This window comes from Elgaria multicarinata, chromosome 12 (assembly GCF_023053635.1).
Source record: "Elgaria multicarinata webbii isolate HBS135686 ecotype San Diego chromosome 12, rElgMul1.1.pri, whole genome shotgun sequence".
Taxonomy (NCBI): domain Eukaryota; kingdom Metazoa; phylum Chordata; class Lepidosauria; order Squamata; family Anguidae; genus Elgaria; species Elgaria multicarinata.
The window spans coordinates 27,673,899-27,688,427 of NC_086182.1; the positions used below are offsets into that span (position 1 = coordinate 27,673,899).

General features: G+C 41.8%; 1 protein-coding gene across 2 annotated transcripts in view; it reads right to left on the bottom strand.

Moving 5' to 3' along the window:
• Positions 1-14,529, bottom strand: part of LOC134407265 (opioid-binding protein/cell adhesion molecule) — a 373,740-nt gene that overhangs the window by 163,137 nt on the left and 196,074 nt on the right. For both annotated transcript variants that reach the window (XM_063138956.1, XM_063138955.1), the window contains exon 2: positions 6,327-6,559. In XM_063138956.1, the coding sequence (XP_062995026.1) occupies positions 6,327-6,559 (233 nt within the window). The remainder of the gene's footprint in view (positions 1-6,326; positions 6,560-14,529) is intronic.

Consider the following 14,529-nt stretch of genomic DNA (forward strand, 5'->3'; position numbering starts at 1 on the left):
GATTTTGCAAGTTGAAACAAGGCATGCATCACATCTCTGGCTTGGATCTAGACTTAGTCATGCTTATAGTAGAGCCATTTAAATCAATGAGACTTAAGTTAGCCCTGACTAACATGTCCTGTGGATTTCAATGGGACTACTCTAACAACAAATTTTGATAAAATAGTTAAGAGCAGAGACACCACACTGACAACAAAGGTCCGCATAGTTAAAGCAACGGTATTCCCCGTAGTAACCTATGGCTGCGAGAGCTGGACCATAAGGAAAGCTGAGCGAAGGAAGATAGATGCTTTTGATCTGTGGTGTTGGAGGAAAATTCTGAGAGTGCCTTGGATTGCAAGAAGATCAAACCAGTCCATACTCCAGGAAATAAAGCCAGACTGCTCACTTGAGGGAATGATACTAAAGGCAAAACTGAAGTACCTTGGCCAAATAATGAGAAGACAGGATACCCTGGAGAAGATGCTGATGCTAAGGAAAGTGGAAGGCAAAAGGAAGAGGGGCTGACCAAGGGCAAGATGGATGGATGATAATCTGGAGGTGACAGACTTGACCTTGGGGGAGCTAGGGGTGGCAATGGCCGACAGAAAGCTCTGGCGTGGGCTGGTCCATGAAGTCACGAAGAGTCGGAAGTGACTGAACGAATAAACAACAAAACTCTAACTATGACTGGGTCTGAAATAGAGATGGGTGAGAATTTATCTACGAAGTAGCATATCAGCCACCCTAGTGTTCTGTCCCCCATGCTTCTTCACAACTGCATGAAACCAGTGAAGGAGGCCATTTGGGGATTTGGACTACAGTGCTGTCCATAGGCGGTTGATATTGGGCTTGATTTTTCTTTTCTGTTTTTTTTTTTTTTTTTACCAAACATGGGTGAGATAGTGGGTGTGAAAAATCAGAGCCTGGACATAGCAATGGACTGGATGAGGGTAAATAAACTGAGGCTCAATCCAGGCAACAAAGTGGGTGCTTTGATTGCTTAGGTAAATGGTGTTTGTCGTGTTCTTGAGGGGGTTGCACTCTCCCTAAATGACCAGGTTCACAATCCCAAGGTGTTTGTTGATCTTGCACCAAGAGGCATATGTGGCTCAGGGCAACCCTATTTGGACAGAAATAGCCTTGCTTCAGGCACCCATAATCCGATAACCTCCCACTTGGATTGGTGCAATGCCTTGCATATAGAACTGTCTTTGAAAGTAGTCCATACATTTGAGATAGTCCAGAATAGAGTGGAAAGGTGCAGCCATCTTTTTAGCATACTTTGTCTGGGTAACAGCACTATGTAGCAATATTGTCAGGGCTTCAGCAACCCCATTTCCCATACACACAGCCATGGCTTAATTTCCCCCCTGTTTTTAAGAAGAGAGGAGCCTCGTGTGGCGCAGAGTGGTAAAGCAGCAGTTTCTGCAGCTGAAACTCTTCCCATGACGTGAGTTCGATCCCAGCAGAAGCTGGCTTCAGGCAGCCAGCTTGGGTCAACTCAGCCTTCCATCTTCCCGAGGTCGGTAAAATGGGTACCCAGTTAGCTGGGGGAAAGGTAATAACGGCCGGGGAAGGCAATGGCAAACCACCCCGCTATAAGGCCTGCCAAGAAAATGTCAGCGAAAGCTGGCGTCCCTCCAAGAGTCAGTAATGACTCAGTGCGTGCACGAAAGGTTCCTTCCTTTAAGAAGAGAAGAAAATGAAGGCATCAGCCCTTGGACCACCTTATAAAATATTTAGTAAGTAATGCATCCCCCACCAGCTGAATCTCAAAGAACTTGAGCCCCCTTCCCTGAATGTCCAAGAATCTGATATGGTTGGGAGAATAAGGATGTACAGGTTTTGTAAAAAAAAAAGAAGAAAAATCCCTTCCATCTAAGTTTTGTAAATAGTTAGGTGCTTTTTTCTTCCATCATCTGCTCAATGATGGAATCAGGTTTTTCCAATTTCATGCAAATTTGTATTTGCAAAATTGAGCAAATCCCCCCCCCCCCATGTGAATTTTCATGCTTTATCCTGCAGGTGAAATGCACATTTTCATCTGATGGTTTATTTTTTATTATTATTGCATGGTTTTTTCTTCAACCAAACTGCATAAAATTCTGGAAAGTAAAAGTAAAAATGGCCCATAAGATCGTGGGATCCATGCAACTCAAGAAAAGCTGGTGCACTGTAGAATCCATGGGTCAGATTCATAGAAACCTGAACTCATATGATACTGTTGTGGATATCTCCAACATCCCTATAGGAGAATCAACAAAGTTTGAGCTTGCCAAGTTTCCCTGAGCTCCACCTTGAAACTCGGATCACCTAGTGCCTGTTTTCAATTGGAATTCGTACTTGTGGGTTTCCTTTTTGTATGAATGTGGAGGGGGGAACCCTGCACATTTTGATAAACATTTTGCAAAAGTGTGCACCCAAATGCACATTTCCCAATAGAATACAAACTCACAATGCATATTTTGTTTAATGTGCATCTTTCTAAAGTATGCATTTTGTGAACGCAAACTTGAGAATGTGCGAAGTTTCTCTGAAAACTGCTCTGTTTGCATTCAGGGTCGCAAACTGGGCAAATCCAAGTTTAAAATGAATCCTAATGAAATTCCTAAAACACACACACACACCACCATTCTTTATGGTCAAAGTCCTGGCAAAGGTGTGTGCATAAGTGTGTGTACGTGGGGAGGGGGTTGCACAGACCTAATTTACGTCATTTATACAAGTTGCAAAATTCAGTTTCTCATCACAGGGCTTAGACTGCCTGGGCACAAAATTGTATGTGCAATTTTAAGTGTGGTGCCAAACTTCCCCTGCTATTCTGAAGTTAAGAATGGAATACGGCAGGTGAGCTCATTCCACATCGTCGTAAGCATGCCCAGCACAATTTCATTAGGGTGTGCATCCAGGGAATTTTTTTAAAGGCAGACATTTATTGAACATCATTCATAAAAGACATTTTATTCATTTATTTATTAAACACTGTAGGCAGTCCTTCTACACAGGCAGAGGGCAGGCAGAGGACTGTTCCCACTGAATTTGGATCTTCCTATGAATCCCTATTCAAAGCCCCCCTCAACTCACCACTCATCACTTGAGACATTAGGGTGTGCCTGGGCACACCCAGCACACACTTTGTGCACACCTATGCATATCCTCATCCTCATCATCCTGCAGACTCAGCAGTAAAATCAACTCTGAGTCTTTTTCCATGGAATCAAACGTTTCCTTGCATTTGAACTTCCTCAAAAGGAAACATACACTGGGCTACCTTCTCCTGTCTACTTGACACTTGACATGGAAACTCTGAGAAGTTTCCCTCAATAACGACTCAGGCACTCCCTCTTTTTCTCCCCAACAGTTCGTCTTCATCTCAAGCAGCTTCTCTTGCAGCAATATCCCTTGAAGCTCCGTGCCAAAAGCCCTTTATGCCCTGCAATGACTTTGACGTACTTACACAATCTGTCTTCTCTCTCTCTCTCTCTCTCCCCTCTGGAAAGTGATAGCCTCGTTCAGTTTGAGTTTCTTCCTCTACAGTACCTGACAGTTCTTTTATTTTGGCACTGTATTTCCCCACAAAGACGATAATACTGCTGTCAAGGCCACTAAGGTGCCACTGAGGCATTGCTTTCCATATTTAGAAATCTCTCTGTTCCTGAGGAACTCGGAGTCTTCTACCAGGCAGCAAAGCTGGAATTGACACAAGCTGGAGTTTACTCTCCTGGAACCTGAAATATTTTTTAAATGCGCACTGGCTAATTCCTCCTGACACAACCCATCATATTATTAAGACACTGGTGGTCAACAATTTTAGCACAAAGGTACACTTTGTAAGCATAATAAGAGGTGGGTGGGTAATGCAGCATGCTACGCTTACGTATATGTGTGCTATCAGAGGCTTTGCCCGTAACAGTACTTCCCAAACAAATACTGTAGAGAAGACGGAAATGGTGGCCAGACAGAATCAAAAGGTCAATGACTATCTCAGTCAAGAGAGAGAGACAGAATTGTGTGCATTAAAATATGTGCATACACTAGCAACTACACCTTGCAAAAGGCAGGCATAGCTATATCCTCAGCTCTCACTGGTGAGGTCTCCTCTTCCAATCCAAGGACTGTTAAAAACTACGGAGGGGGGAATCTAGCATCCATCCTTTCTTTGCCAGCATTACACCTGGGACAAATTTTCTGCCCAGCTGGACATCAGAGGTCTAGCCGGTGGGTGAATACCCTTGCCAAAGCTTGAGGGCAGATGTTCAAAGGGATGTGTCTGCTCATGCCTATGGGTTATGAAGTGCTGTCAAGAGCTGTCCTAGTCAAAAGGGTGGCAGAGTGTCTGACAGTCCCACTGCTGCCAAGGTGCATTCTGAAAGTGGGGGTCAGAAATAGCCCTGGGAATTACACGGCCATTGTTCCCAGGGCCAATGACTGTCCACATTAAAAGTAGACTTTGGGAGCAGTGGGGCTTTCCAAGAATTCTTGGCCACCACTTGTGGCTTTGTTATGGGACAAAGAAAATGAAAAAGAACATATAAGCCATCTCAAAATCTGTTGAGTGTTAGTACAAATCCCACCGGAAAGTCTTCAGAATTTCTCCAACCCAAAAAACCCTCCTTGATATCCCCCCTCTCCACACACACACCCCTTTGTATGATGACGGGGATTTTGCCAAGCCTTACTTGATGTGCTATGAGAAAATACCAATTATTATTTTTTTAAAAAATATCCCACTTTTTCCAGAATAATTCACCCAAGGTAGCTAATAACAATATAAAGAAGTTCAAAATAAATGAAAGACAATATAACTAGGGATGGCCATCATGGGGCATCCTTTTTGGGTTTGCCGGAATCCTGGCTCAGCTTGCATTTCTATACCAAGCTAAAGGTGTTTTTTTTCTCAAAATCCAGGAACTTTTGTGTGCATGTGTGTAGGGTGTCTATAGGAAAAATGTAGGCATAATTTGCATAATATGCAAACACTGCAGTTTTAATTTGCTTAATTTGTGGAATTATGCCCCAAATTAGTGCAAATTAAGCAAATTATGGTCACATTCTGTGTAAATTGCGGAAATTAAGCTACAATTTGCAAAAGTGGGATTTTAAAAATAAATCTGCCCCCCCCCCCATATGAAAACATGAGTGGGACCGAGTCAATACAAATTGAGTCAGACCAGCTCACTGGTAAGCAAGCCTGAGTTCAGGGGAGTGAGCTGCTGAAAGCTCAGCAAACTTCACCCCCTGGATGGAGTCTTCCAACATCCCGAAATATAGCATCACAACTCACAAAATCGTACAATAGGCTTCACATCCTAGGATTCAGTCCAGAGTTCTAAAACTGCTCTCCCCACCTCCAGGACAATATTTCAACCCATAATATCACATTGGAATCTGGAAATGTGACAGGCAAAAGCAAGTCCAGCTCAAAACCTTGTGGTCCCATCCTGGTAATGCCACATTCCTCTTCTACATTTGTACTTCATGGCACACACAGTGGCATCTGTTGTGGCCTTTTGGATAGTACGGAATGAAAATGAGGCAAAGAATGCTAGAAAACCAGTATACGGGATGCCTTATGCACTCAACAGTTATCAGTGTGCCTCAATGCTGATAAAAAGCACTAGTCTTGATCTAGCCCAAATATTTAGAAATGGGCCACCAATATCCCAGTTCTTTGAATTAAAGTGTACACATGATCAGTTATCTGTCCATTTTGTTTATTTCTATAAAAACACCATTCTTTTCTCAATAGCAGAATACAAGATGGAAATTAGATTCATAACTCCATGACCGTTACTGGCAAGAACTCCTATTCAAAGTCTCAGGAATGCACAAACATGAAAGTTTGCTTGTTTCAGGTTTGTTTAATTGTTTCATTTCCTTAGCACTAGAGATGCAAAAATTATGCAAAGTTATGCAAAAATTATGCAAAATCCATTCTGCCTGTGTTTAACAGAACGTCAGGAGCCTTTTACTCCATCATCTGCCCATCGATGGAATCAGATCTTTAATAGTTTCTAAATTTGTGTAAATTTTCATGTGCGCAAATGCGCAAATTCCCCCAAAGTGCGTAAATTCCACCTATGTGTGCATTTTCACCCTTTAGCCCATGGGAGAAATGCACATTTTGGGCCTTTTTTTGCATATTTTTCTATGACAAAAATTGTTCAAACTTTCCAAAGGTTAGGAAAATAGTCTACAAGTTTGCGTGCTCTGCCCAACAGGGGGAAAGCTGGTGTATTGTGGAATATACGGGTCAGATTCAGTTTTTTTTTTTAAAAAAAAACTGAACTCATTTGGTTCTGTTGTGGATTTCTCCCTACTCAGCACACTCCACTGAGTCTTACCTTGCACGATAAGATGGACCCGAGATGTCTTTGGATGATTGTCTGTTTGTACAGAGCAGGTGTAAGGTCCTTCGTCATATATGTCCACGTTATGGATCTTGATGCTGTACTGAGTTTTGGTGTTTGTGAGAATAACCACTCGGTCATCTATTGACCATTTATCATTCCCAGCATAAAGGATAGTGCTCCGGTTCAGCCAAGCTACTCGTGTGACCCTGTCATCCACAGTACACCTAAAAATGGGAAGATAAAAAAGAGAGTGACGAATGAATACCAATGTAGAGAAATACCTCCCGAAAGAATACACATATTTATTTTCATTTTATTTCAGAATATTCCTACCCCTTATATACAAAGCAGCTAACAGATCGTAATCAATACCCTCATCATACACCCTCATCTACACAAAGAAATTAAATTTCCCAACACAAACTTGGATAGAAGTAACAATGTTATCCTCACTCTGTTTCTCCGAGCAATGACAAATTCTGGGGTGCAGCGCTTAGCCAGGTTTGCTTCCTAGACCTTGATGAAGAATATTACCCTCATATTCCCAAAAGAAGCCAATTTAACCAAAGAAGAGGATAATGCATTAATGCCTGCATCTCCATCAGTATGGGTGCGGTTCACTGGGCTAGGCTCCATCTATCATCTTGAACCTGGAAAGGACTTCCACTGAACTTGCTCTGATGGCTATGGTCAATGACATCTCCGCGCAATTAGAACTGCCACCTTGTAATTGGCTACTGTGTGGGTAACCGTTGTCTGAATCGACACAGAGAAGAGGAAATGTAGACAAGCAGGAGTATTCTGTTCTAGAAATGCCTTGACAACTCTAGAGAAATGTTTCCTCTATTTATTGCAGCCCAGCTCTCTCCCTCATTTCATTCCTACTACTTAATATCGGGGAGCTTAAGGACTATGTTTCAGAGTGGTTCGTTACACTTGGCAAAGAACAAAGCCAAAACGGAGGGGGAGGGAGAGAAGAATTAAAAGGTTTCCCTAAGCATACATACTATTTTAATTCTATTTGATAGAATGGTCAGTTTTATTTACTCATGAGCTTGGCATCAGCACCCACAGAGGAAAAACAACAATGACGACAGGAACAACCAAAGCAAATTCACTGCCCGTTAGGTAGAATAAAAGGCCCGCTACATTTGTCAAGGGCTGTATTGGCACTGAAATGCTATGAAGGAGGAAAAGCAATACCCTCTGTATAGTATAGCTATAGTATAACTATTCCATGTGGGAGAATGTGCATCCTGACCTGCTACAACTGCATCAAATCCAAAAAGGGGGGGAAATGTTACAATTTCCAGACCCGGTTATACTTTGTTGTAAGTTGCACATTCAAACATTTTTGGATTGCTTTATTTTCCTTCTGGACAAACCTGTAAACACTTCCAGAGACACAGACAAATTGTGCAAATTAGCTTCAAACTGGCCCTTTCCCCTTTGATGCTTCATTTCCATAGTAAAGAGCCTATTTTTAACCAAAATCCTTGAGCAATAGCTATGTGATCGACTATGTTCTGTGCTGGATATGACATTGCAGGGGAAGAACTATTCAGACTTATCCTTTAATAAGCAACAGGCAACTGACAGGTACATTCAGTTCTTGTGTTGGCTGACATGATTGTTTCCATGGGCACAGGTGGCTCGGCTGCACCGGGGAGGTTTCGGAAGGCCTGAATGACATAAGGCACGATCCTATGCAGGTTTCGAGAGAGAAAAGTCCTACAACCACCAGCATCCCCCAGTCACCCATGTCATGGCTAACCCTACTGCCCTTGTTTTGGGAGATGTTTCAGGTAATCAATCAGAATCAGATTCAGAACTAGACGACGCAGCGCCAGACACCAGCCAGCCTCTACCAGTGGGGGAGGAAGCTCTCATGGATGATTCCCCAGCTAGACATCAGCCCTCTTCAGAGCTTATCTCCTCAAGGCCATATCCTACACACTCAATGAGAAGTGAGGTTTCTTTCAGAGGTGAGCATTCCGACAAGCTAGCTGATTCTAGGGTCCGCCAGAAGCTCAAATACACAGCGCGGAAGGAAGGAATAAATAAATAAAATAAATAAAATAAATAAGGTGTGAGAAAGTCAGTTTGATTATGCCAGAGCCTGCCTCTGCACCAGGCGCTCTGAAGTTACAGGTGTTTAGAAAATGGCTTCCTATTCTTCTTGAACAGACAATTGTCTTGCTTAGTTTGCACAGTTTTGCCAAGGGGACGTTTCCAAGAGGTTAGACTCTATTCAGGTAGAAGACACATTTGTTGTTTAATAAAAGCTTTGTGGATTACTTAGCAAGCCTCGTAATTTGCCTCCCATCAAAAGCAGGAGTTTTCTGAGAAACATGACACATGCTGGGAACTGTAGGACTTTTCTCTCTCTAAACCTACATAGGATTGCATCTCTGACATTTATTTATTTATTATCATTGCATTCGTATCCCACCTTTTTTCCTCCAAGAAACCCAAGGTGGCATACATAATCCTCCTCCTCCTCCTCCTCCTCCTCTCCACTTTACCCTCACAACAACAACCCTGTGAGGTGGGTTTGGCTGAGAGTCTGTAACTGGCCCAAAGTCCCCAAGTGTGTTTTCATGGCTGAGTGGGGACTAGAACCCGGATCTTCCAACTCCCAGTCTGGCACTTTAGCCACTACACCATACTGACATCGATCTCCGCCCCGCCTTACAGAGAGTGAAATCACTTTGCACCCTGAACAGGAGACTTCTGCTGCTGCTACTTCCTGCCCAGCCCAGACCCTCTCCTTCCATTTCATAAATAACCCCCCTTCATTCCACCACACAGGACCTTGAGTGCTGCTTGTTCCACCCTTCTTCTCCCTCTCTGGCAGCCGCCTTGCTATCGATCTTAATCCTGCCATGCAATGCAGCACGCTGATGTTCTAACGCCGGAGCCCTCCCTTTATTCAAATGAAGTGTGGGGGAGCTAAGCGCAGCCTAGTTAAGTTGAGCCCTAAGGGGATTGCAGTCTAGTGGACTATTACTCCCGTCTCAGTTCATTATAATGAATAATAAAGAGATACTTACACACGTTTTTTGGTAAATTATTCATTGCATGGACTGGAAAAAATCAGGGCAGTAATATGTAAAGCAGACAACTTGCATGTCTGTGTTCATATAAATATCTAGCATAAAGCCCTTCAAGGAAACCGCCAGTCTCCTCATTAAAGATGAAGTACAAGGATCGCGGCTTGAAGAGACAATCAGAGTTCCTTCATGCTGGCTTTGTGCAGTTGGGCGGAGGTGGGGAGGAGACACGACAACTCTGATGTGTAAATTCAGACCGCACTGGGCCAAATCTCCCCCCCCTCATTTTTATCTCCCCACCCCCCAGCGACACCTTTCTGAGCCTGCTTGTTTGATGTTTATTTATGTACATGGTGTTAATATGCTGCAGCCCGGGTTGTGTGAGTTTCACACTAATACAAAACATTGCAAAAAATGACCATTCTATATCTGGGCAATCCAAATTTTGCATCTGTGCACGCACCCACGCATGCACACACTCACATGGATCCCTGTAACTTCTTTTCACTGAGGACATTTTCATAGTTTTTCTCCCTACCTTATTTGTCATAATTTAGTACACAATAGTTGCTATCACTGAAAAATCTTGTTCAGGCATCTCTTTCGCTTTTCTTTTCTTTTTTAATCAGGTGGCATTGTCCATAATTTCCAAGTACACCTGCATAGCAATAAAACTTAGACACTTTCACAAAAGCTGAGATTCCCAATATCATATCTCATACTCACATCTTATACTACAGAATCCTGGCATGCATGCAACCCCTGTTTAATTGGTTTATTTTGTTCAGGGTGAAATCTTATGCCAGAAATATGTTTTACAACTCCCAACATTCCCCGGACAGTCCAGCTGGCTGAGGGATGGTGGGAATTGTAGAACATATTTCTGTTTATATCTGCGTGGGATTGCTTCCTTAATCCCACTTTTCTTCCAAATGGGAAGGGGGGAAAAAAGCTTAAGGTGCTTCAACACTCCTATTCCCACATTTAATCACCACAATGACGCCGTATGGTAGCTCAGGCTGAGAGAAAGTAAATGATCCAAGGTTATCCAATGAGCTTCATGGACTGAGTGGGAATTTGAACCTGGGGTATCCCTGGTCCTAGTCCAACAGTGTTACCACCACAGTACACAGGCTTGGTTTATCTATCCCAGCAAATGAAGACTGAGCCATGAGATTATAACATGCATGTGTATGCACAATAGGTCTGGCAGATATAAAGAGACAATTGAAATTTGTCTCTTTATGTCAATTGTGATGTAGTGCACTTCCATGAGAGGGCATTTTGGGTGTTCGCCACCCTCATCCCCAATTGTGGCATGCTCTCTCCGGTGAAGTCTGTCTGGCACCAACACTGTTGTCTTTACAGCACCAGGTTTATTTATTTATTACATTTATATACCGCCCCATAGCTGAAGATCTCTAGGTGGTTTACAAAAGTTAAAAACAATGAACATTAAAAACAAATATACAAAAATTTAAAATTATTCCATAATTGGGGGGCCGCCACTGAGAAGGCCCTCTCCCTTGTTGCCATCCTCCAAGCTTCCCTCAGAGTAGGCACTCAGAGGAGGACCTTAGATGTTGGGTGCAGTATATGGGTAGGTTTATGTCAGGAGAGGTGTTCTATCAGTTATTGTGGTCCCAAGCTGTGTAAGGCTTTATAGGTTTATTTATTAATTACATTTATATACCGCCCCACAGCCGAAGCTCTCTGGGCGGTTTACAACAATTAAAAATAGTAGACATTAAAAGTATACAAAAAAATTAAAAAACATAAAAACAGTATAAAAACAACAACAGTATTCATTTAAAACAACAATTCTGGGGTCCATTAAAACAAACTTAACGTTATTAAATGCTGTTAAAATGCCTGGGAGAAGAGAAAGGTCTTGACTTGGCGCCGAAAAGATAACAGTGTTGGTGCCAGGCGAACCTCATCGGGAAGATCATTCCACAGTTGCGGGGCCATCACCGAAAAGGCCCTCTCCCTTGTTGCCATCCTCCGAGCTTCCCTCGGAGTAGGCAGTCGGAGGAGGACCTTAGATGTTGAGCGCAGTGTACGGGTAGGTTCACGTCGGGAGAGGCGTTCCATCAGGTATTGTGGTCCCAAGCCATGTAGGGCTTTATAGGTTAAAACCAGCACCTTGAATTGGGCTCGGAAACATATAGGTTAAAGCCAGCACCTTGAATTGGGCTTGGAAATGTATAAGCAGCCAATGCAAGCAGGCCAGAATCGGTCTTATATGTTCGAACCTACCTTCTGGTTCCAGTTATCAATCTGGATGCTGCATTTTGCACAAGCTGCAGCCTCTGAACCATCTTCAAAGGCAGATTAAGCCCTTCCTCCACTCCCAGGCACTGGACAGCAAACAATCTGCTTCTTTATTTAGTTGCTATATTGAGTCATGGCATTTTGTTATTTGGTTTTAGCAGATTTCAATTGTTTTAAATGTTTGCAATATTTTTGTTTTAAATCACCTTGATTCTTTTTTCTTTTTCTTTTTTGAGAATCAGCCTTGAGGGGAAAGCAAAACTAGTAATGACAGATATTAAACAACTGTTTGTGTGAAGGAAGTGCAATTGGGTGGCAGAAAGATTGGTTTTAGTTTATCCATTAAGATTTGCATTCAAGTGTCCCTATTCTTAAATGGTTTGTTTGTCCAAAAATAGAGTTTTACAAATCCAAGGCAGGTACAGATAAGCTGAATGACTCTCCAAAGTCCTGGCTTAATTCTTGCTCAGGAGCCAAGATCCATTAGTTGTTTAATCCTGTGACCACTGGCATTTCCACACACTATGCAAGTGGCTCCTTTTAAACCTGTTTCCAATTGACCAGGATTATGATCAAGTCCCTAGTAAGCTACCAGGTAAAGAGACTTCTTCAAAGCATTTAGATAAAGCAGGCAAGCTCTGACAAAGCTGGATAATAATAAATCAAGCCAGGAGGTTTCCCCTAGAAGGGATCAAATTAAGAGCAAAGGCAAGCAGACATTGACATTCTCTTGGAACTCCCAAACCAAACTAAACATACTACTGTAAAGTACAGGAGGACAGAAATAATGTTGCAGTTTCAAAAGGAGAGGAAACACCCACAGTGTTGTTGTGTTGGCTGGTGGGTGGGGATTTTTTGAGGGGGGTTGGGGTTGGGGGGGGTTTGTCCCAATGTGGATAGTAAAATAACTTCAACTGGCTTTACAAAAAGAGGACTACCAGCCTCTTTTTGTAAAGATGGGATGCCTTATCTACGCTGGTTGACTATTCCTAAATACAGGAGAGCATTTTCATTAGCCAGACTTAATGTCCTTCCCTCCAAACTTCTGGAGGGCACAATTAATAAAATTCCAGTGCTCAACAGATGCTGCCCCTGCAACAATAGTGAAGTGGAGACTGTATCTCATGTTTTACTGTTTTGTAGATTTTATCTAGGGACTAGAAACGATCTTCTAAACCCTATTTTACAATCTTAACCTGGTCACCCAACTGAATTCTTAACGTCTCTTTTACTTTGTAATATAGACAAATCAATCACTGAGCAAGTGGCCAAGTTTTTGAACTTGGCCATTTCTTTTAGATCTTCTATGATCGCCTGATTTTTAATAGTTAATGGTATGTTCAGTTTGCTTGTATGTAAAAATTTTATTTGCTGGAATGGTCTATTGACCGCAATAAACTGTTGTTGTTGTTGTTTTAAATAAAATAAAATAAAATAACTGGCTTCAAATGTCTCCTATAAAAACTGCCTTCTCCCATGATTCTTTTAAAATTCTTACACTGTCCTATTAACAATTCTTAACTCTTCCAAAAGTTCAAAGCAAGGAGGAAGCACGCAAAGAAGCAACCTTTCTGAAGTCTATCTTGTCAGGGTGTGGTCATTGACAGGATGTATGATGAACAAGGAAAAATCTATACAAGTCACATTGAACACCATCGTTGAAGAATGTTGGTATACACACACACACACATATGTGTGTGTGTGGCTACTAGGAGGAGGGCTTTCTCCGCTGTGGCACCCTAGTTGTGGAATGAGCTCCCTAAGGAGGTCCGCCTGGCGCCTACACTGTACTCCTTTCGTCGCCAGCTGAAGACCTTTTTATTCACTCAATATTTTAACATTTAATTTTAACTTAAATTTAAATTTTACTGTTTTAACTCTGTATTTTAACCTTATATCAATTTTGCTGCGTGGTTTTATCCTGGTTGTGCTTTTTATACTGTATTTTGTATTTGTGTTTTTAACCTGTTGGTTGTTTTATGATGGTTTTAATTTTTGTGAACTGCCCAGAGTGCTTCGGCTATTGGGCGGTATAAAAATGTAATAAATAAATAAATAAATGTGTGTGTAATAAAATGTTTGATGTCGTAAGAAACCTAATATTGTATGGAATGCTGTTGACCATATAAACCAACTACCCATTCAAAGATGAAAGAGGAATCTACAGAACGAAACAGCCAGTCACACCTGGTAAAACCATTCCTGAACTGTGATACGTTTGTGTGTGTGTGTGTGTGTGTGCATTTATTTATTTATTGCATTTATACACCTCCCCATAGCCAAAGCTCTCTGGGCAGTTTGCAAAAGTTAAAAACAGTAAACATTAAAAACAAATATACAAAGTTTAAAAACATAAAAAAGCATTAAAACAACTGTATCCTTATAAAAACAGCTATTCTGGGGTCCGTTAAAAACAAACAAACTCAGCATATGTTGTTAAATGCTGTTAAATGCTATTAACTGCCATTAAATGCCTAGGAAAAGAGAAAGATCTTAACCTGGCACTGAAAAGATAACAATGTGTTGCTGTGTTCCAATGTGACCACACATATGTATCTTGGCACTATCAGGCTCTCTGCCCTTCCTGATACTTATTTTATTACTTAATGTTTTTTTTTTAAATTAAAAACAAACTGGGAGACTGGCATGCAGAGCAAAGTGCTTCCCATCAGAGCCAACTTTACTTGGGTTCAAAAGAATGGTTTTGTATTTTAACATCTGATTCCAACTTTGCCTTGACCTTGGGTTCTTTGTCAAATTACTTTTCCTATTGTCTCATCAGTTTTGCCTTTTTGGCGAGTCTGAATGAGGGTGTCGATAGGCCATTTGATTCTTTGAGGAGGATGTATCAATGTATGTGGCGCTAG